Source organism: Symphalangus syndactylus, chromosome 7, assembly GCF_028878055.3.
Source record: "Symphalangus syndactylus isolate Jambi chromosome 7, NHGRI_mSymSyn1-v2.1_pri, whole genome shotgun sequence".
NCBI lineage: Eukaryota > Metazoa > Chordata > Mammalia > Primates > Hylobatidae > Symphalangus > Symphalangus syndactylus.
Window position 1 is genome coordinate 18,932,482 of NC_072429.2, and position 24,730 is coordinate 18,957,211.

General features: G+C 41.1%; 1 protein-coding gene across 17 annotated transcripts in view; it reads right to left on the reverse strand.

Annotated features, from left to right (window-relative positions):
- Positions 1-24,730, reverse strand: part of TENM2 (teneurin transmembrane protein 2) — a 1,678,453-nt gene that overhangs the window by 386,936 nt on the left and 1,266,787 nt on the right. For 14 of the 17 annotated variants that reach the window (XM_055285322.2, XM_055285321.2, XM_055285329.2 and 11 more), the window contains one exon: positions 6,381-6,590. The exons of 2 other annotated variants lie outside the window; for them this stretch is intronic. In XM_055285322.2, coding sequence (XP_055141297.1) covers positions 6,381-6,590 — 210 coding nt within the window. Of the gene's footprint in view, positions 1-6,380; positions 6,591-19,854; positions 20,224-24,730 lie in introns of those variants that run through there. One more of the 17 variants, XM_055285334.2, reaches the window with a different exon arrangement.

Sequence of the window (24,730 nt, forward strand, 5' to 3'; positions counted from 1 at the left end):
AGCCATGCAGAACTGTGAGTCAATTAAACCTGTTTCCTTTATAAATTGCCCAGTGTCGGGTGTTTCTTCATAGCAGTGTGAGAACAGACTAATACAATGATTGAATGACTTGACAAAAATCATGCTGTGAATCAGGAGCAGTGTGAAGAAAACTCAAGTTTTCCAACTTTCACTTTAGAGCTTCCCACTACATTAACGGTTCCAAGACTTGTCAGAGCACATGCTTCACCTGAAGGGAATGGTAAACGCAGGGTTCCTTAGCCCCTCCTGAGCTTAGGGAATCAGAATCTCCAGGGGAAGTGTCTGGGGATATGTGTGTTTGCCAAACAGTGGGCATAAAGGGTATTTTGTGATGCCATATTTAGTTTTAAGAAATCTTTAAAAAATTGTAACCCATGCCCTTTAATACAGTGCTTCCACTGTCTGTTGTATATCTCAATCAGCCAAACAAATATTCTGAGGTTAACAGTTAACAGAGGAGTGAGGAGAAAAGTCTCTGCAATTAGGAAGGTTAAGGCTGAAGCTGAAATCCTTCGCTTTCCAGCTTTGTGACTTTGGTACGCTACTTAACCTCTTTGTGCCGTGGTTTTGTCATCTAGAAAATGGGTATGATGATAATCCTTGATGCGTTGGGAGGTGGCAGGGACTAAATACAAGTACATAAAGAAAGTCATATAAAGTACTTAGCATACTAACTAGTGTTGAGGGAGAAGAAGGGCCATGAGCTGATAGCCCAAGTCCTGTGTGGCTCTGCACTTGGGACAAGAGGGATAGCTGTTTCTGTGACCTCCACAGCAAAGACAACACGCTGGACTTAGCCTGTACTACCCAGTGGGCCAAGAAACTGTCCAGAGGAGAGGCAGCTGGAATAAAACCTCTGCCTGGATGCCAGGAAGGAGCCGCGGGTAGCTCTGAATGTCTGAACCAGACATCCAAGGGACTTGGGGAAGAACCTGGAGTCAAAGTGGCTTGTGCGCAGTGCAAATCCAACTTGGAAAAGTGAATGATGTTTGCACTTGATATCCTGACCCCAAAATCAAGAGTGAAAAATAAAGGTGGTTACTATAGACACTCATTCATTTATTTAACAAATACTTATGGAGTGTCTACTATGAATCTGTCACCAGAGAAACTGCAGTGCAGGTCCCTGAAGAATGGAGTGAAGCTGGGAGGAGGAAGAAAAGCTGATAAAGAGCACAATAAGAAGTTACAATGGAGAACATTAGGAGAAGTGGGATAAACAACCACAGGATGTACAATGACTTTTGTAAAAAAGAGCAAGATAGTATTATCAGCACTGTACAATCATCAATGTGCATAATAACTGCTGTGAGCTATTCAGGGAATCCTAAATTAAATTAAATTACAATGGGCATAATCTGCTTAGGGAGGCAAGAAAATTTACAGTATCTCAGAGAAAAATTTCTTTCTAAAACCTAAGATATATAAGGAGAAGAAGATTCATTAAGTTAAAAATATAGACTTCTTCCTCATCCCAAATCCATCCCCATGGATGGGTATTGGGGCCAGATGAGTGAGGCTGTCCTGAAGTTTTCATGAGAGGATATCAATTCTAACCTCTATGTGGCTGTCAGGACAAATCTGTAACACAGAACATCTGCTTTTCAGGTCCTGCATGGTGACTTTAACCTCAAAGTTTGCTAATTCCCATAAAAATTCAGTTGTGAGCAATGATATTTGAGGTCTATTGCCTATAGGGCATGCAATTTACATGGTCCTTTAGAAGAACTAAGGTTTGTCTATTGATCAAGTCCAGTTTTGCCCTTGGACTGTGCAAATATTGGACATTTACAGAATTGTTTTTACATGGAAAGTGCGCTCTATGTCTTATTTAGAGGGAGGTTACAAGGAATTTTGACAGGAAATTAGCATATGTATTATATGATGTTACTAAGAATCCAGTCATCTGGATACACACACGAGCTCCTTTATGACAAACTTCTTTCTGGCCTCATTGTGAGGATTCACAGAATTTCCCTGAAATGACTGATTTGCTTTTATCTCATGGGGTGTTACGCATCTTCTTTTCCCTATGTTTCACTTTTTGCTTTGGTTGCTAGGAAGCTTAAAATCAAGTTCTCTGTCTTAAATAATGGAATAGGACTTTATACATTTGAGCATATATGTATACCTTCTCCCCTAAATTTTTCCTTTACATTTATTGTATCATCTAATTATAGCTTGAAAAAATTTTTTTTAACAATTGTTGGCCGGGGGTGATGGCTCATACCTATAATCCTAGCACTTTGGGAGGCTGAGGCAGGTGGATCATTTGAGGCCAGGAGTTCGAGACCAGCCTGGCCAACATGGTGAAACCCCATTTCTACTAAAAATACAAAAATTAGCCAAGTATGATGGTGTGCACCTATAATCCCAGCTACTAGGGAGGCTGAGGCATGAGAATCACTTGAACCTGGGAAGCGGAGGTTGCAATGAGCCAAGATCACGCCGCTGTACTCCAGCCTGGATCAGCAAGACTTTGTCTCAAAAAAAAAAAAAAAAAAAAAAAAAGTAACGATTTTTATAAGCTGTTACATATTATGAGGGAGGTGCAAAAAAGGAACGAATGAATGAATCTCGTTTGTTTTATGATGCCAGATAAATTAGACAGGCAACTTATTGATCCTAGGCAACCCCAAAGCCTGCTGATTTTGGTAAACTATTTTCATTTAGAATTAACTAAGGCATTGCTCTTTAAAAAGGGTTAGGGCACCCTTCATGTGCTCAGTTACAGACAGAGACTCTCTGACTGGGACAGCTCTTTTGCCACATAAGATCTACCAAGATGTCCTAGCCAAGGCATCTTGGTTACTACATTTCTTATGCATATAGTTTGATGCTACTAATGAGTGTTCAAAGCCCCTTTATTTAAACTTTAAAGAAAACTAAAATTCAATGTTTCACAGGTAGAGGAAAGCCAGTACTTTCAGAAGATAATGTGGTTGCCTGTATATTTTCTGCATCAGATGCTGAGAGCAAACTGTAAACCCTATTCTGATTTGGAAGGTAGTCTCATTCTTCCATCTGCAGGCGCCTCCATTATGCTGCTGCTGGGATCTAGATTTTTTTTCCAGATGAGTTATTTCATAGGATTTGAAATTATGCTTCTGTATACAAGAAACATCTTTGGAGTAACCTGCTCTGGCAGAAGGTCAGAACACAGAATGAGCCACTCGCTGGAGCTCAGCTATTTGAAAGAAAATGCTTAAGGGGGAGAGAAGCACCACTCCTGTAAACATCTCACTAACTGTACCTGGGTATCTGCTTGATTGGCATAGATAGAGGGTTAGAGCAATTTGACTCCAAAGGTGGCAAGGTTTTAGTACCATCCACTAAAGAATGCACTACTGTCATAGAAAATAATGACACTCAAGCCATAAAGGTGAAGCTTTGTTGTCGCTTTGAGGAGTTTTTCATGTTGGGGAAAAACATTTTAGTTCCTGTAGTTTATGTCCCGTTTGTTTCTAAAGAACAGGTGCTCATTGGGCAGGAATTGTGTACTGTGACCCTCCTAATGATGGGCTTCACCAACATCAAATAATAACAGCAACTATAAGAGGAGAGTAGGAAACAACGTTTTACTATCGTGTACGGGCTGATGTGTTGGAAAGTGTTTTATTTCACCTAAGAAAGAGACAAAGACAAAAGTAGTACCAGATTCTCAGAACACAGGGTCATTGCCAAGAGACGAATTTAAAAAATTCTGTGTAATTAACCAACTAAACACAACACACCCAAACACATGGCCACTTTGTTTCTGCTGTGACATCTCCTGAAAAATTCAGCCCCTTTCATCAGACTCAATTCAAAACACTCAGACATAGCTCTGCCCTTTGCATCTTCCATGTCAAACTCTATTTTCAATCCTTTATGTCAAATTTAAATTCATGGCAACTGCATTCAGATCTTGATAGAATCCCCAATTTGCCCCGAACCTTAAACCCATTCTAAAAGAAACACACACACACACACACACACACAAACACAGACGTGAGCACACACATACTCGAACTCAATTTGCTCTCATTTTAGCTAAGCCAGAGTCCAGAATTTCTAATGATTGCCTGTTGACCAGAGCTTTAACAAACTCTCTGATGATAAGTACCTGCTGAAAACAAGGGTATTGCACAATTAGGTCTTCACCCCCTCAGTTGAAGAAATCATATCAGCACAGCCCCTGTTTGGGATGAAAATAGACCCTTAAATTTTCTGTGGCATTTTCTCCTGTTACTGAAGCTTAAATTGCTATCAGTCTTAAGAGCTGAACAAATTGGTGTGAGTGATGAAAAATGGATAAGTTTGACTCTGAACACACAGATCTGTTGTGTCCACCAAAATGAGGTCTTGATTAGGCATAAAGCTGACATAAATACCTATCAACAAGTTTCAGTCTGATACACTGTCCAAAAGAAAGGAAATCACTCACTGCATTATTGCTAAGAAAACATTCCAGATGGCCTCAAGATATGAACTGACCTCTCTTATGGAAATCATCATTGCCTGAGTATCCATATATGCATAAAAGGATATAGTTTTTAAAAGCTCATTTTATCCCTAACAATTGTCTGTTTTTAAAAAGCTATCAGCAGGTGCACCTCATTTCAAAAGCCTCTTGTCCTTCATAATACAATATTCATCACGATTACATAGTATGAAATAAAAAGCAGCAAAACATAAGTGAAGGTAGTTCAATTAAATGCAACATAATCTCTGCAGCAAAAAAAGGGCTCTGTAGCTAAAATCAGGTTCTGATGAAAGTAAAAAGGGAATATATTTCCACATATTTTTAATTATATAGAATTTCCTCAAACATGATTTTTCATAATATATTCCATTAAGTTAACATCATATTTGAAGAAAGAGCATTTTCCGATTTCATTTTAAGCCTGATTTTGAGCAATTACAGTGTCATTGTTCCGCGGTAGAAAGGTTGAATTCATTTACTGTGTGGTTATGCTAGTTATGATTGATGTCTCTTCTCCAAATGATAAACCAATCACCCCAATGATGTAATGTCATTTTAAGAGTGCCATAATCACATTTCTCTCAAACTAGAAGCTCTGATGAGTTCTAATAAAGATTTATGGTAGATTAAAGGCCTTCATAATATCAACAATGGATTGCTCATTTGATGAGAGATTTGATTAGGTAATTTTTTTTGAAAAAGAATATGAGTTTACTAAATATATCAGGCCTGGCTATGAATAAGGGCATGGGCCATCCTAAGTAGCAGTCCATCATTCCATTTCCAGTATGAGTCATCTTAAATGTATTTGGGAGGTCCTTTCTAATTGTAGAGGTTGAGGCCAACGGTGGGTGGCATATACTCCTGGATGGAGCCTAAACACAATCTCATCAAGACCCCCTCTCGGCATGGAAAGCTCTGTATTGCTTTGGATGGGATATGCTAATTAACCTCATGAGTGGCCAGTTCAGAAGATGACTCCCAAGCCTTTAGGTCAGGAGTAATTAATTTTTGCAAATGTCTGTCCCTGGGCCACGGACAGTTAAACCCTAGTTATTGCCCATTCCTACGTTCCAATGTTCACAGGAACATAACACCAGCAGGAGAAATCAAAATAAGGCATGATTATTGCTGGGCCCAGGGCAATTCCACCCAAGATTCAGAGATTAGGAGCCAAGACAGTGGCCACAAAATCTTCAAAAGTGGGACAGGACCTTGGGTCCAGTCTCTCTGTTCTGTGAATGAGAACATCAAAATAAGAACTATGGATTTAGAGGCAGTATTTACCATAGTACCACACCATCAACTTGTTAAATTCAAGTGAGGTCACAAGTAAAGGGTTACAGGAGAGGTTACCTCCCCCCCAAACACATCAGACTTGGCAAGACATTCAGTATTGATGTCAATGGAACACATTGTAATTTCAAAATCATCTAAACAAGCAAGGAATAGAAGTTAAAAGCCAAAACAAACAAACAACAACAACAAAACAAAAAACAAACCAGGGGATCTGAGATACACACAAGTTGGGCATGTGAGGGTGTCCAGGGTTACTCAGCTATGACCAGAACCATAGTAATAGAAAATTCAATATACCAGTGTCTCTCTGCACTTCACCTTTGAGACCAGCATGCTCATACATGCAGCAATGGGCAAATGCCTTCCACTGAAGGAGGCCCAAATCCTGTTAAGATAAGCAAAACCTCTTAAGTAACTTGGACCTTCTACAAATGTATCTCGAAAATACCACGCCACGAAACGACAAATGCATTTCGTCTTGATGCTCCCCACACCACCTTCTCCCCGCCCTTGTTTCAGCGTGGTCATTTTGCTGGAGAATCAAGAATGTCACTCACAAAACACCACACATTCAGACACCACAGAGTTTCCTTACCACTGCTGGAGGCTTGCTGGGGCCCTGAGCATGCTCTGAGCAGGTATGAATTGGGGGAGAATTCCTCATCAGGGTTGGTGTCCATGATTTGATGGGAGGTGTTGCTGTCTAGCAATGGCATCTGGCAGCTAACTGGTGGAGGATTATGGGAGCTAGGCAGCTGAGCAGATGGGAGGAGACTAGGCGAGGATGTAGGTGGAATGGGACGACCTGGGAAAGAGGACAGAGGGGTCAAAGGTCAGCAATGAGTGTCATGAGAGCATCCCAAGAAAGTTACATTGAAACCAGCTCGCAATATAAATATTAAGAAAAAGAAAGAAATGAAATGCTCCAGTTGTGCTTTTTTAAAACAGTGGTTTGATGTTTCTCCAAAAGTCTAAATTCATATTTTAGGTAGTTGCATATTTCAGAAAAAGGACATGAGCAGAAATATCCATGTACACAGCTGAAATGGAATCAGTCTAGAAACCATCCAGTTTCTTTTACCCCCTCTGCTACAGTCCTAATCTAAGTCCTCAATATCTCTCTCTGAGCTACCTCCTTGCTGGTCTCACTGCTTCCACTCTTGCCACATAATCCATCTACTCCCCATTGTCCCAGTCCTACCTCCACAGCAGCCAGAATGAAATTTTAAGGTGAGGAATCAGATTGTATCACTTGCCCGCTTAGCACCCTCCAATGACATCCCAGTGCTTGCAGAAAGAAACCCAAACTCCTTATGATGACCTATCTGTCTTGAGTACTCCAGCCCATAGCTGCCTCTCCCACCTCACTCTCATAGTAACACTTACGACTTTCCACGTGGCCCCTTATTCTCTAGCCAATATGGTGATCTTTATTTCTGTTGCTTGAACATGCCAAGCCATTCCACCTTCAGAGTCTTCACACTTCCTGTCCCCTCTATGAAGGACACCACCCCCAACCCCCAACCCCAGCACCTTGCCAACATTCACAATCTCACTTCTTCTCTTCAATCAACCCTTCCATGTTTGTCTTCTTGAAATTTGCCCATCTGCCTGCTCTTGGCAACTACTCTGTTTACATTTCTTCGTAGCCCTTACTACTCTTTGAATGCAGGCATCTTGTTTATTTTATTCACCCCCTGCATCTCTAATGTCTTCCTAAAGAATAGCATCTGCTGAATGAATGAACAAAAATAAGGTACTCTAAAACTAGACTCATTAGTTTGAGGTAGAAGTGGAAGAGTGATGGAAAGGGTGATGCATTGGCATCCCAAAGAGTTGGCCAATGTCCCCACCCTCTTCATTATGTGGTTTTTGGGACACCATGACTGTGGTTTTCAGACAAAGAAAAGCACAGACTCTCTAGCCTTGAGGAGGAGCAGCCAGTCCAGCAGAAGGTGCTCAGTGACATAGAGCTGCCCTTGGGTCAAGAAGTTCTCCTTCCACACAGAGGCTGCTGCATCCTCTCCTTCACATGGCAGGGAGCTCCTGGCAGCCAAATTGCTGGGTGAGGACAATCACCACCTATACTTTTGCCTGCTTCATCCTTCCATCATGGGGCCTTTGCAGTTGCTTCCCTGCTGGTTTGCTCATTTGGGAAGTTCAGGAAAATGAGCCAAGAGAAGCAGCCCATGGCTTATGTCCTAAATCTAGGGGTGTGGAAGGAAGGACAGAACATTGAGAAAGCAAACTTGAGGACCAGGTGAGTGTTGCAATGCAAGTAAGAAGTACCTGAGACAGAAGAAATGTGTGTTCCTGCTTTTAGATGTACTGCTGATGTAGAGACATCAGCAGACACCTCAAATGAATGTCCATTTTTATTGTCACTTTTATAATTGTATTTTCTGATTCATTATTCAGTGAATTTAATGCTATTTATGGGTTCATTTGGTTCAATAAAATGTATGTGCACTTTGCTAGACATTGAGGATACAAAAATAAGTAAGACACCACCCTTGCCCTCAGAGAGCTTATAGTCTAGTGGGAGACAGACAGGTAAATATGTCATTTCAGTGCCACATGATAAAAAGCAGAATAGCGGCATGAAATGACATGGTGCTGTGGGGGCAGAGAAAAGGGACACTTGTTTCAGCCTGGCTAAGTAGGAGTGGGGGTTTAGAGTCAAATAAGGATTGCTGGGAAAGGTGATACCTGAGCAAACGTCCAACGAGGAAGAAAGTGACTTCTGGTGAGAGATAACAGGATGAACAGCAGCAAAGGCATCAAACCATTGGCCCATTACCCTTTGAGGATGGGGGTGGCAGAGATAGGAGATGAGATACCCTTAAAGCTTAAATGTTAGGGGCTCCTGCACAGTAACAGAATAGAAATGGAGACAAATCTTTCCTGAAATTGATCAGTTGATAAATGGAGTTTGACTTGAAAAACCCCATTCATTCATGGCTGTTTGGGATTCATATAAGGCATGACTTTCTTGCTGGGTGTTCTGGAAAAGGTAGACTGAACACATTGGAGTTTCATCAGAATCAGTGCTAATGTTTAATCAATACCTTCCCCACCCCAGGTCTCCTTCTAACAAAAGTAACTGTCATTATCATTAATAATTTAACTGCTGATGTTTCTTACACAATAACTATCTGCCAGTCACTGTGCTAGTTCCTTTATATGTATTATCTCATTTAATCCTCAAAACAATCCCTTGAGCTTAGAATTATTATATATTCCCATAAAATGAAATAACACATTCCCATTATATACATGAGGAAATTGAGACACAGATAGGTTAAACTGCACAGATAGTTAAGCAGCAGAGGCCAGGATTCGAACTTGGGTTTAACTATTTCAAAGTTCACCCTCTAACCATTCTACATGATGCTTGCCCAAACAGCATGGTGAGAAAAAAAAGGGAAGAAGTGACACAAAAGAAGGAGAGTGATTAACAGCAGATCATGTTTCTGCGTTCCCATCTCCCAATCCCAAGGGACTCCAGATTTCAAATAAGAAACATTTCTTTGAATAACCATTTACAGCAGCTATCATACGACAGAGTTCAAAGTTTTTCTTGTAATTTTGTTATAAAGTTCAAAGTGGCTCCTTCATAGCAGTGTTACCCTCTGCCTTCTTCAAGGCTCCTGAGCTCAGAGGAATCCTGACCAAGGCACTGTGAAGTCGGTGTTGACGTCCACTTAGCAGCGAGGTTCTGGTAGGAACAGATTTTAACTCACAATCAATAGGCTTTAAAGTTTGTGTTATTGAGGCATATCTGAAACTGCATGTTGAAGAACAAGGATGGCTGGAAGCCAATTTTTAAATTCCTTTGAGTGACTGGGGTGGAACTGAAGTTCAAGTGCAATTTTCCAGGAGCCTGATATGATAGTTGCTGTGAAATCATTCTTTACATGAACTTTTTGAAATTTTGTTCAGCATGAATTCATTTCATATAGTACAGACAGAGCTGCTTTTTAATTTATACAAATACAGACAATAGAAGAGTAGTCATAACACAATGAAAGCATTGGGGTTACTACAGTGTATTGAGAATACACATCATAGAATTGTCTGATTCCTGTTATTTTTCTGCCCACATTAAGTTCATGTTTTGGGAGCTCCTTCAACTCTGCTTACTGGTACCTACCATTACTTGGGAAATTTCTCAGTCCCTAGATCTGCCCCCAGCAAATGGTATACTCTTTCTTTCTTTCCTTCCCTTCCTTCCCTTCCTTCCCTTCCTTCCCTTCCCTCCCTCCCTCCCTCCTTTCCATCCTTCCTTCCTTCCTTCCTTCCTTCCTTCCTTCCTTCCTTCCTTCCTTCCTTCCTTCTCTTCCTCTCTCTCTTTCTGTCTTTCTTTCTCTCTTTCCTTTTCTTTCTTTTTTTCTTTTTTGACATGGTCTTGCCTGTTGCCCATGCTGGAGCGCAGTGGCATGATCTCGGCTCACTGCAACATCCACCTCACCTCAGTCCCACAAGTAGCCGGGATTACAGATGCAAGCCACTATGCCTGGATAATTTTTGTATAGAAGGAGTTTCACTATGTTGCCCAGGCTTGTCTCGAACTCCTGAACTCAAGCTTCCACCTGCCTCAGCTTCCCAAAGTGCTAGAATTACAGGAATGAACCACTATGCCAGCCCTGGCATGCTGTTTTCTGTTTGCTATGTCATTTGCTAATTTTGTTCACTTACGCTACATTTTCCCCCCTGACTATTCCAACTGACAGAGACCATCTGTACAGACACAAACAGGTTCCAAAGTACAGGGGAGAAAACTGAAACTTCTATAGGCTCACTTTATAAATTTTGATTTCTTACAGAAATGCTCAGTGTGGCATGGGCAGGTAACCAGGTGATAGGCATTCACCTGGTTCCCACTTTATGTACTACTGAAGCCCCTTGACTCTCCAACTATGTCAAAAGTTCCATTTTGAATGAGTATAGAGTCTCCAGCAAATGAACAGAAAGCCAGGTTCAACTGATCTGTTAAAGAATGAAGGGAAACAGGCAAAGGCAGCAATATGTCTTTCATTAAACTCATATGGTCTTGTGTATGTGTGGGTGTGTGTGTACATGTTTTTCAAGATCCCCATGTAAATCAAAGTCAAACTAATTATCTGTGTGATTGGATTAACCATGACCTTAAATATGGGGACTAATCCAACTTTTTCTAATTTATCTGTTTCCTAATGAATACAATTTAGTGATAGTTTGAACTCATGAATTTTTTTTTTTTTTTTCCTGTTTAAAGTACTGATAGCCAGTTTTGTGCTAACTCTCATAGATTGGTAGTGGCTGTGTGGAATGCTGTGTTGAGAAGGACTGTGAGGAAGCCCTGGATTCGGTGGGAAACAGTGAAATAATCAATTAGAAATTTCATGGACATGGAGTGGGGAGAGGTAGCAGATCACAGTGCTTATCTGACAGCCATGCTCCGGGTCCTCACTCATCACCCATTTCAGTCATACCTGAAAACTTTATCCTACACAATCCGTGGTTGAAACCATAGTGCTCTAACTCCCATTGTCTTAATTACAGAACCGTTTTGCTCTTTAAGTTGATTTGGATCCTGACTTAGTTCCCCAAGACCAAAGGGCTACAATCTCCTCTCCATCCCCAAAGCAGTAAATATTATTAGTGAAATTGCTGCTCTGCCCAACCCTTTTTAATATATTCACTAATTTATGACAGAGGGCATGTTGCAGATCAATTCCCAAAATTCACTTAAACCAACGGGTTCCTAATGAGAACTCATGGACACAGGAAGGGGAACATCACACTCCGGGTACTGTTGTGGGGTGGAGGGAGTGGGGAGGGACAGCATTAGGAGATATACCTAATGCTAAATGATGAGTTAATGGGTGCAGCAAAACAAAATGGCACAGGGATACATATGTAACAAACCTGCACATTGTGCACATGTACCCTAAAACCTGTACTATCATAAAAAAATAAAATAAAATAAAACAACGGGTTCTTTTTTATTCAACAGATTAACAGCAAGCAGATATTAGAATGTTCTGTGTAGGCAATGCATAATTGGTTTATGTAGCGATGAGATGTTGGGATATTTGTTGAAGCAAAGAGACATACTCAGATAACAGTAACAAAAAAAGTACTAGGAATAATTTTATTCAAAATAATAAGTTCAATGACCTCATTACCATATATATATATATATATATATATATATATTTTGCTTTACTTCAAGAACTAAGTAGTAAGTATTCTAGTAATATATATACATACATACATATATATATTACTATATATAGGTGTATATATATACACATTCTTTTAACATTCACTACTTTTCTCTGAACTTAGTAAGATTGTCTTCCCCATTTACAGGTAAGGAAACTGAGGCTTAGTAGAAATGACTTTCCTAACATCATGCTGTTAGCAGGGAGCACAGCTGGGATTTGAACCCAAGTCATCTGACTCCAAAGCCCAAGCCTTGAGTAGTTCATTTTACTATGTTCCACATTAAACAAAAGTGCTAACAAATGAATAAGATGTGAATCCCAAACTCATGAGTCCTTTTCTGGAATGCGCAATAGAAGTCATCCCAGAGGAGGTAATTAATCCTGGGCAGAAACAAGGTTCTTCCTGGAAATAACCATGGTGCCCCACTCACACAGAAAAAAATAATTTGTAAGGAGAGAAAAAAGAACTTGAGTCAAAACTTTAAAATCCTATGTGACTTCAAGAACTTAGTAAAAACATGGCTTTTGTGTTAAAGTATTGCAAAAGGACTTACATTTAAGCACGAGGATTTAAACAGTTGTCCTAATGATATTTCCTAATATCTGCTATTTATTCAGATGCTTGACTAAAGTATCTACTTTTCTCTAACTCTTTGGGGTTTGTGAAGCCTCTATTTTTGAAGGGGTCAAAAAGCAAGAAAAATTTACATTATCTCTATGCAAATAAAAATATTTTCAATACCTGAGATATTGCTCTCCTTTTGTTTGCATTTAATGATTTTTTTTTTAACGTGGTTCTCCTTGCCATTAAGACTATAAGAATATTTTTCAGGAAAGTGCATCGGGTTTTTCAAGGTCTGCTTAGTTCTGCATGTGCAGCTTTCAGAGGGCTGTGTGACAAGATATTCTTCACCAAGGCTTCACCATGGGCTTTGAGGGAGCACTGGGGCATGGCAGCCAGACCTACGAGCGCAGAAGCTGCAAGGTGCCCTGATAACAATGCCGGCTAGACTCTCTGTCTCCAGCTCATCGCATTCACCACCACTGGAAAAGTGGGTTAAGCCAAAGCACATTTATCTGTTCAGCCTATTTGATGTGCTGAACACCAGCCTCAGTGATTTTGCTTATGCCCCTTCCACACTTATCTCCCACACTGTCAGTTGTTCAACAAGAATAGAGACTCTGGGACGTGAATAACATACCCAAAGGTAAGAATCACAATTTGAACTCAGGTTTGCATATTGCCATAAACTACAATGGGCTATTCCTTAACCTAGAGTCGCCTTACACTCAAATTCACCTATGAGTTGGTTTCATCAAGCAAACCCAACTCATTCTCATTTTCTACCCTGCTCCAAATAAAACTCCGGGCTCCAACACATGTAATACCTAATTGTCTTTTACAAATGTTTATTTCTCCCTTCATACCTGCCTTATTTCTGTCTCTGGGCTGTGTAATTCATCCCCAACTTTGTAACCCATCCAGTTTTATCTTCCTCCAAAGCCCAAGGAAGGAATGGAGAGAACACAGAATTCAGAGTCCGGCAGACTGAGCCCTTCCACTTACTCTATTATTTGGGAGTTTGAACAACTCAGTTCACCTCTCTGAGCCTCTCTGATGATATTAACACCTACTCTACATGTTGTTGTGAACAGTGGAGATGTTATATGTAGAGCCCATAGAACAGTGTTTGACAGACAGTAGGGACAAAGGACCCAGATGGAACTAATGAGTCTTTTAGCTTACTGGTTCCAGCTGGTTCACAAGCACCTGCTGTGTATACATGACTGTACCATAGGTAGGGAGACTATAGTATCAATCATTATTGCAGAATGCAAAATGACCCCTAACAAATATAGCATCTGAATTTTTTTTTTTTTTTTTGAGACAGAATCTCACTCTCTGTCACTCAGACTGGAGTGCAGTGGTGCAGTCTCAGCTACTGCAACCTCTGCCTCGTAAATTCAAGTGATTCTCATGCCTCAGCCTCCTGAGTAGCTGGGATTACAGCCACGCGCCATCACGCCAGGCTAATATTTGTATTTTTAGTAGAGACGGGGTTTCACCATGTTGGCCAGGCCGGTCTAGAACACCTGACCTCAGGTGATCTGCCCACCTCAGCCTCCCAAAGTGCTGGGATTACTGGTGTGAGCCACCGCACCCGGTCAGCATCTTAAAATTTAAATACAGATATATATTATATATTTATATTTTACTTCTAATATTTATATTTTATATTTATATCATATTATGTATTTATATAAATCTATTAACCTACCTTCTATATTTCTGATAGCAGGCTGCTAATATTTAGTGCTAATGTTAGACTAGCTCAGTCATTCTCCACTGGGGCAATTCTGCTCCCTAGGGGAAATTTGGCAATGTGTGGGAACTTTTTGGTTGGGGTGCTACTGGCATCTGGTGGGTAGGGACAGGGGTGCTGCTAAACATCCTATAATGCACAGGACAATTTCCCACAACAAAGAATTATCCAGCGGCAAATACTGATAGTATTGAGGTGGAGAAATCCTGTGTTACCACGTGTGATGGCTTTAGAAAGTATACTTTACGTTATGTGATCAATTTTTAAGTTGCTCTTTTTTCCAGTTTATAAGCATTGCACAGATATTAGAAGTAAAACATTTGATTCAGTCAGCCTTTTCCCCCTACCCAAGAAAACACCAAGAAAATAAACTTAACCTACCATTGGGGTATTTAAGTCAGAAAGAGGCAAAATTTCCTCAAAGCAAGTCTAATTGTCACTGGGGGAAGTTACAGCATGCTTTTCCCCAGAGGTGGGAGAGATCTGTTTGACAAGAGAGGGTTGGGCGGCGTTTATGGAGGCAGGAGATTCAGAGGAGAATGTGCCACCTCAGTTTTAGGTTATTTAACCTCACCTGAGGAATTTTCATTATGACCTCTTATGTCTTCTCAATGAGGCGATATCAGCCTGACTGGGTTTGTTCTATTCCGCATCATCTCGCTTAAAGTTTTTATTTTTACAGTGGAAGACCTAATTGCCCTCTTCACTCACACTTCACTGAACCCACGAAAGCCCAGTTAAGCATTTTCTTGAAAACAAATCGTTTTCAGATGGCCCTGGCAAAACTATCCCAATTGTGAACAAGCTCTTATGCACAATTTATTGGAAGGGTGGCATGCTGTTGGACCTGCCCCAGTTAAAGGGCCTCTTGCAGGAGGAGCTCAAGCATGAACTAGCTTCACAGTTTGAGACCCTGTGCATTTGGGTGTCGTTGCTATATCTCACCAACAACATGCATGTTTATATATCACATCTTCCTGGCAGCACTGCACTTCAGAAGGTGTCAAATATAGATGAGGCTATAGATGGAGAGTAGGGTATGTTTTTAAAATAATTTCTGTAATTTTCTAATGCTAGCTCTTTCATCTTCATGAGGTGAAATGCAGTGCTTCTTTGCAGCTTCCTCTTGCAAAGCCACAAACCCACCCTACCTGCAGTGACACAACTGTTTTCCAAAACGCAATGGATCCTCAAATACCTTCTCACCAGATTTCTAATTGCTTGACACACGCAGCTTAATTACATCTCCCCGATCCTCTCAAAGGGAAAAACAATATTGTGTTGGTCATGTGTAGTTGTCCAGATTGACGCTGTCCAGCAGAACTTATTGTGATGATGGGCATGCTCTACATCCCTAGTGTTTAATACATGTGGCTACTGGACACTTGAAATGTGACTAGTACAACTGAAAAACTGAATTTTTAATTGTATTAAGTTTTAGTGACATTTAGATAACCACATCTGGCTAGTGGCTACCATGTTGGACAGCATAGTCTAGACTGTTGTTGTTCTACCTTTCCAGTTACTGGTATCCTTCACTGTGTTCCTTCCCTTCATACAAAAGCTAACATTTTTCTGAATGCACACATTTGCTCAGGTCATGTTCCTTCTCTCAACTTTCCCAAGGCTTTCCATTGCCTATAGTATAGTTTAAACTCTAAGTTATCTTGTGCCAGACTCCCTCATTCCCTATGCTCTAAACACGCCGAAACAACCGTCCTTTTGAATATGAATCATTCCCTTCTCATATCTCTCCCCGTGCACGGAAGGATCTCTCTTTGTTGGCAAATACTTTTTTTTTTTTGAGATGGAGTCTCACTGTGTCACCCAGGCTGGAGTGCAGTGGTGCCATCTTGGCTCACTGCAGCCTCCGCCTCACGGGTTCAAGAGACTCTCCTGCCTCAGCCTCCTGGGTAGCTAGGATTATAGGCATGCACCACCACATCCAGCTAATTTTTGTATTTTAGTAGAGACGAAGTTTCACTATGTTGGCCAGGCTGGTCTCGAACTCCTGACCTCAGGTGATCTGCCTGCCTCGGTCTCCTAAAGTCCTGGGATTACAGGTGTGAGCCACCATGCCCGGCTGGCAAAGACCTTCTAGAGACCTTTTGAAGACCTTCTAAAGACTCATCTCAAGAACAACCTTCCTTAGAAGTCTTTTCTGATCACCTCACTCACTGGTACCCAGGACATACTTTCATCATTGCTTTTGTTACATGTTAGCATATGTATTTGCCTAAATGTCTGGCTGATTCATGAGACTATGAGTGACTTTGGGTAGAGATTGTACACTATACACATCTTTGTATCCTAGCACCCAGTACAGAGCCTGTACATAATAAATAGCACTATGATTGGCTGATTATAACAATTTACTCCACCAGCATGTATGGATGTATATCAACTACCCATGGCATTCACTTCACTGTTGGCTGCTATGGCTGTTGTCTTAGGTTTTGGGTGTCTCACTCAGTGTGTAAGTATCTTGCTAAGAAGAGTTGATTCTGAATTTAAATGTATGTTTTTTTCCTTAACCAAGTGGCCTAGAATATTAAGCCACTACTTCACTTGGTGCTCCTTGGAGGAAAAACTGGCTGTTAGATTTATTAAGTGACAATGTGTCAGTCTCCAAGAGAAGCAAGGGATTTTCAGGCATGGTAGTGCGACCACATTTTTTGGTTAATTTTCAGACTTCAGAAGGCAACCGTTGTATAAAATTTGATTCCAGGCTGGGCATGGTGGCTCACGACTGTAATCCCAGCACTTCGGGAGGCCAAGGCAGGAGGATCACTTGAGTCTAGGAGTTTGAAACCGGCCTGGGCAACATGGCAAAATCCCATCTCTATAAAAAATGCAAAAATTAGCCAGGCTTGGTGGTGTGCGCCTGTGCTCCCAATTACTTGGGGGGCTGAGGTGGGAAGACTACTTGAGCCCAGGAGGTCGAGGCTGCAGTGAGCCCTGACTGTGCCACTCTGGCCTGGACTACAGAGCAAGACTCTACCAAAAAAAAAAAAAAAAAAAAAAAAAAAAGATCGAGAGAGAGAGAAAGAAATTTGACTCCACTCTCCACTCTAATTATGAAAGCTTCTCACCTTCAGGAGCTACTTGGGAAATGTAACCCAAGACAATCCAACAATTTCAGATGAAGGTGCTAAACTATGTGGGCAATGCTGTCACTTACTGAGTTGTCTGTCTGTGCTGAGTAATATGCAGAAGATACATTGAGCTGTTTTCTTGCCCTCCTCGAATCTATTTTGTAAGAGCTTAGTTGGGGGGGAAAACTGCTAGAGAAAGATTAAAAGGAACTGTATGCAGATGCCGAAACAATTTTCAAAAGGCTCCCTTAGAGAACATATGTTCCACGATGCAAAAGAATTCATCTCACTCATTTTTATGTTCACTTCTTGTGGTTCCTGGTATATAGAAACAATAATACTGCCAATTGCTCAGACTGACTGAGCTCTTATGAGGCACCAGGTATTATTTCCAAGCCCTTTACATATATTATTGTATTTAATCTCACACAAACCCTTTGGGAGTAGGTTGTAGAATCTTATTCCCATTTTAAAGATGAAGAAAGTGAACTGCAGAGGGGATAAGTTCGTTGGGAAGAAGAGTTTGAACCTAGGTTTTCTGATTTTAGACCTCATACCACACTGCACAGAGAATTTAATTAGGTTTTATAATAACAAAGTACCAAGTGCTGATATAACAATGTGATTGGCATTGAAACAGATTGAATGTCAAATCTTGATTCTGCCACTGATTCTCTGGGAGACCTTGGGCAAGTCATCTAACTTTTCTGCGCTCAACTACTAGGTAAGCGAAATGTGTGGAAATGTACTTCACTAGTTTTAAATGTATTAAATGAGACACTTCTATAAACTTTCTGAATTAAATGGTATGTGTTATTATCATGCATAAAAAAGGTAAGAGATAGGTGTTCTATTCCCCTTACAGGACTTTTTGAGGATTAAATAATAACATAGATGAAAGTGCACTGCAAATGGTGAAGTACTCTGCAAATGGTAATTGTTTTCATTCTCATTATTGGAAGCTTTCCTTTTTAAAGGCTTTGTCTGCAGATAGCAAACAGTTCTCAACTGTAAATCTGTGTTTTGCTATGTGCTTTAGGGACCACAAAGATAAAACATGCACTCTAGGCAGCAGATGCTCAAACTATTTCATCTCTATGCTGCCCACCCTCACAGTACCCCACCCATTCCTCATTGAATAGTCCTTGATAAGATGCTAAAGATTATATGCCTTGGGAGTCTACCCACCAGTAGCCAATATAAAGCATGAAAAGCTCCCCCTCAAAGACATATAAGTTATTGTGAAATTAGAATTGAAAATGTAAATGAGAGTAGGACTAGGTCTGGGTTGTTAGGAAGATGTCAGGACATGGATAACATATGCATTGATTTATACACTCCCTGAACAATTATTCGAACATCATTGCCTTGTATCTGAAAAATCTCCACTACTGTACAGTTAGGAAGAGTAATGGGCTAGGAGTTAGGAGATCAGGGTTCTTTATTGTGGCTACCTAGCTGCTAGCTACTTGTCACAACAAACTTCTTACATTCTGCAGGCCTCAGTTAACACATGCAATCTTATTGTACTATGACATAACAGCACCAGTATTTTTTAAATATTTATTTATTTATTTAGAGACAGAGTCTCACTCTGTCACCCAGGCTAGAGTGCAGTGGCACAATCTCAGCTCACTGCAACCTCCACCTCCCAGGTTCAAGCAATTACCCTGCCTCAGCCTCCCAATTAGCGGGGATTACAGGCGCATGCCACCACACCTGGCTAATTTTTTTTTTTTTTTTTTTTTGTATTTTTAGTGGAGACGGGGTTTCACCATGTTGGCCAGACTGGTCTCAAACTCCTGACCTCAGGCAATTCTCCGCCTCAGCCTCCCAGAGTGCTGGGATTACAGGTGTGAGCCACTGCCCCTGGCCAGCATCAGTACTTTAAAGAAATGTGATGACATTGTCTCAGTCACAAGAGGGCTCATTTTGCCACGGAAGAGACTAATATTTACTAACATTTCTTGAGCACTCACAAATGTTTTAGGCAGTATGTTTAGCACGTCATGGTTTGTAATTTATGAAATCCTTCCAACAATACTATCTCGCAGTTACTATTATTATCCCTATTTTACAGATGAGCAAACTGTCTTGAAGAGATCACGGGACTTGACAAAGGTTATACAGTAAGTAATGGGCAAAGCCAAGATACGAACTCAGAGCTCTCTAATTAAGCATTGTATGGCCACATAGAGTCATTGCAATGTTGGAGATGCAGAGAGAAGAGTAATTTTAACTAGGGTAGGGCAGGAAGGCTGACTGGAAATGGTAGCAGCGTCAAGAAGACTAGACAATCTGCAGCGAGCTCTCTTCTTCAGCTTTGAATGTCTAAATATTATTCTATTCTCATGACAAGTATGGAGATCAACAATTGGGTCGAGATTCCATGTAAGGTTGTGTCCTAGCAGAAACTCACAACCTGAATTGCATCTTACCCACCTTCTCCAAGCCTGGCTTACTTTCTTCATCAAGGTCAGAATGAACCTCCAAACGTCTCTCTTCAGGTCCCGCAGAGGCGGGTGCTTGCAACGTACTGTTCTCTGAAGGCTCACTTAGGACACTCTCCGGGGAAAACTATGCATCAAGGCAGACAGCTGAAGACATGAGAAAAATGGCCTTCGGGCACAAAGAAGCATGAAGGGAGAAAACAAGGAAGAGGATTTAACTTTACACCGGGAGAGTGATAATCATGCTGCCTATATACATGAGCCACATGGCTACTCATCCTCAGGGTGCAAAGTGACTGACTTTTGTCTGAAATAGCACATTGCTTAGTTATGGCTAAAAAGATGTGGATGGAGAGATGTTTTAGGAGTTTCCATGATACTCACAGAGCCTAGTGGTATGCTGGATAATGAAGATGTTTTAGTTCGGCTCCCAAGAAGTTGCTGTTATATGTGTGTGTGTGTGTGTGTGTGTGCACAAATGCATGTACATATGCACACACACACACACACACATACTCTAAATTGACTAAAGTCAGCAAAATTAATACACATCCACAGGACACTGTTGGCCAAGTCTCTATTTTCATAAATAATGCCTTCCTCACCTTTTACAAGCCTATTTGAAGACCTGCAGTGCATCCTGGCTACAATTCAAAGCCCATCTAATGAAAATACCTCCACTGTCAGCAATGTTAATGTCACTTTAAAGAGTGTGAAATGTTGCTAAATGTGTCAGGAAACAATTAGATAACATAAGAGGCATGTTTTCTCAGTGCACAGAGAAATATATTATGCAGGCAGGAGATAAACACAAAGTTTTCTGAGCTCCAGCATATTCAGCACTCTCCCTCGCTCTCTCTTTTTAATCCAACAGAGAAATTGTTTGGCAAGAGTAAGCCCTGTTTCAAATACTTGGAGAAGGGAGAAAGGCCTGCTTTGCCTCTGACTGCTGTCGCTTGAGCCCTGTGCTATCAGGCTCAGCGAGATACAAATAGTCTTCCACTCAAATTAAATGTGTGCCCTTCTAATTAGCATTATAAATATAGGTTTCTCTGAGCCAGAGTTGATAAAATTACAGTGTTGAGCTGGAAAGAAACCGGCAGCTCTTCCATGCTGACACAATGGCCACAGCGTTTGCATGGCTAGAACAATGCCCCCAGAGCCTGTCCCATCTTCATAGGTCAGCCCGGGAAAGGAAGGTAGATGCCAAGCGGGCTGACATTAGGACGGGCACCCGGGCCCAGATGCAATCTGTTCTTTGCATGTGACGATGTAAGGCTTGGCTGTTAGGCTCTGGGGAGAGCGGTTCTTGCTGCAAAGCTTCTTTGTAGAGGTTTGTCATTTCCACTACCTGTGGGGCTCCAAACGGTGCCTGAAAACCACCCGCAAGGCTGACTAACAGATTTTCCCCTGGTCTCCACACCCGGCACCGCTCTCCGTGGTACTGAAACATTATTGTGCACTAGGAAATGGTTGGTTCTTTCTCCTTCCACCCCCTACAACCCTGAGATGCCTTTGCCCACGTTCTTGAGGACATTTTGCATTAGATGAGAAAATCTATGGAGAAGAGAGAGAAAGGAGAGAAGGAGTAAATAAAGAGAGATGTGGGCAGACACCCTGAAATAGACATAGCCAAGAGAGCGATTGCTGGGGTGAAAACGAGAAAGGATTTATTTTGACGTTGTTTTCAAATAATCACAGTTGCCAGGAAAGAAGCCACTACCAACCAGGGTAGAAGTGCTGAAAGACTTAAAGTGAGTGAGGAGTTTGCATGTGAGGCGATACAATGATGTGCCATTTCAGACATGAACAAACATGTTCATGTGGGCAACTTGTAAAACCCATCATGGTAGAAGCGATGTGACAGAAATGTCAGCACTGGTTTGCACATGCAAAAATGCCCAGCTTCTTTCTCTTCTTATGAAGACTTGCCACATGGTACAGATGCAGAACAAAGACTGTTGCGGCCCTTAGCTCACATTTTCTTCCCAGTCTCTGCAGTTCTGACATGCTAAATAAGCCTTAGAAGATGGGGCACAGGTTGACCTGCTGTGTCTTGCGTTTGCTATGCTTCTGTTTATAGCTGCTTTCTAGTTGATAGCTCTGTCCCTGAGATTAGCAAAAGTCATAGAATGATCTAGATGAAGTCAAAGAAAGCTACGGAGAAAGTACATTGAATGTTAGCTTTAGAGGGAACCTTAGATAATATCTCTGATCAACCACTTCACTTTGTTGATGACAAAAATGTAATTCAGAAAGAGAATTCAGCTTTTTCTGGACCACACAGTAAGTTAGTGACCTGAGTCTAAGGCTCTATTTATTAGATAACACTCCTCTCCAGTACTTAAGTTTGGGGATGAGCAGAAAACCCAAAATTCAAATAACGATGAAGAAAATCTGCCTTCACAGAAAATCATATAAATGGACTACAAATCTATAATTTTAATGCAGTATATGTAAAATAATTACTCTGCTCCCCTCCCCCCTAATAAAACCAACCCATATATGACATTAGACTCTTATCTTCCAAACTACGATCTTTGAAATACTGGGTTTTCTCAAGATAAAACATGTCCCAGGAAAGAAGGGTTCCACGAACAAATAGTATATGCAGTATGAGATGGTATGGGAAGCATGTTCAGATCATAGCAAAGAGAGACCCAATGTACTGTATGCCTGTATGAACACGTCTGAATTGGTTGGTCTATTCCACTCTAGGCTGACCTCTTAAGAGCCTAGTTGAGGCACTGAGTTGCCTAGGGGAAGAAATTCAGATTGATGTGTGTACTAGAAATAATTTAATAGACTCGAGGCCCTGCAGTTCTTAACCCTGGAAGAGAGGTAAAGGACATTATCGCAATCCTCAAATAATTTAGCCATGTCCTATGAAAAACAGAATGGACATTTATAAGCTGGTTTGGAAAAAGAGCCAAATTCAAGCTGAATTTGGCTAAGAAAAAGAGCCACATTCAGCTTGATAAATCTTGCATATATCTATACCTCTCCTTTATACATGTTCCACCTGGTATCATGGTTTCTTTGGCATGTGCTGTATCATTCTTGCTAGAATGTAATCTACTCTTTCATTCATTCAATAAACACATATGTATTGAATAACTACCACCTTTCGGGTTCTCTCCCAGGCCAGGGCATTGCTTTAGGTGGTTGCGGAATCTGCATTGTTTTTAATCTTTCCATATCCCAAAGCTCCTAACAAAGTACATGTGCACAGAAAATGATTAATAAATATTTGTTGACAAAAATGGATAAACATGTAAAGAGCTTTCTAACAACAGTTGTTGAACAACATCAGAATCAGCACCCTTGCAAAGTAACAAGCTCCTCATCCCAGAAATTATTTCAGCAGTCTTGAGCGGCTCTTGTCAGCAAGGCTGTAGACAGTGTTTTGGCATTCAGTGGGAAGTAGCATTGTAGACCCTTTAAATTCAGTTCCAGTCCTAAATCCCCATAATTTTGTGAACATTCCTCTCACAGCCCCGTAGGGAAAAGGAGACAGAGGATTATTTATAAGATGTCTCAAAAATAAGCAGTCTGCCCAGATATTCACCCAGCCCCACCAGAGACACATTTGCTTTTCTGCATTCTGCATATCTGAAATATTTCAGTTCCCAGCTGAAAATCGAGATCCATATAGATTCACGCATCCTTAGAGGACTTAACTTTATTTAAAGGAAACATGTCACTTTGTTGACGCTTAAGCTCAAATTAATTATAACGAGTGTAATATTTGGCCAACCTTAGTTTCATGATTCAACATTCCTGCTTGATCGGTTTCCAGAGCTAAATGAGTCTATAACCATTCCCAACATAATAACCCGTTTTGCTTTTACAACTGCTGTCATCTGTGGATCTCAAAGCGTGGTGCAAACAGTAATTAATGTTTGCTTGGGAGGTAAGGATGCATTTCCTCAGCTCATTTGGCAAAGTGGGGGCAGGAGGGGTGACTGGTCAATGTCCAGGCAGAGACGGGAATGGTGGCCTCTGTGTTCCCACTTATTTCTCCTATGATCCCAGAAAACTGGTCACATTGTTTATTTAAGCAAAGAGGTGGCATATGTGTACCAAACTAAAATAGTTTGTACCCAGCCTAAGTGAAGTCGAAATAAGTGATTGTGTGGAAGATAAAAGGACTAATAGGGAATTTCCATCAGAGTTCCTAGACCAGCCATGAAAAGAGATTCTTGAACAATCCCTCCCTTCTTCCCTCCCTTCCCTCCTTCCTCCCTCCCTTCTTTCTTTCCTCCTTTCCTTCCTCCCTCCCTCATTCCCTCCCTCCCTCCATCCCTCCCTCCCTCCCTTCCATCCTCCCTCCCTCATTCCTTCCCTCCCTCCCTCCCTCTCTTCCTTCCTTCCTTCCTTCCTTCCTTCCTTCCTTCCTTCCTTCCTTCCCTTCCTTCTTCCCTCCCTCCTTTCCTCCCTTCCTTCCTCCCTCCCTCATTCCCTCCCTCCCTTCCTTCCTTCTTTCCTTCTTCCCTCCCTCCCTCCCTTCTTTCCTTTCTCCTTCCCTTCCCTCCCTGCCTCCCTCCCTCCTTCCTTCCTTCCTCTCTTTCTTCCTTCCTCCTTCCATATTTTTGACACATATTCTTTGAGTGTCTAGTACATATCAGGCTCTATTATATAAACTGGGGTTATGAAGTAAAAAGCAAACAGTCCTTTCCTTCTTGGAGCTTATATTCTGGAGGGTAGAGAAGGGGCAATCAACACATAAATAATGGCAAAAACAACAGCAAATTAAACATAAATAAATACATTTACAGACACATGTATACGAACATATATATGTATGCATATATGCATATGTAAACACAACATATGTGTGTGTGTTTTCAAGGGAAAAGTAGAG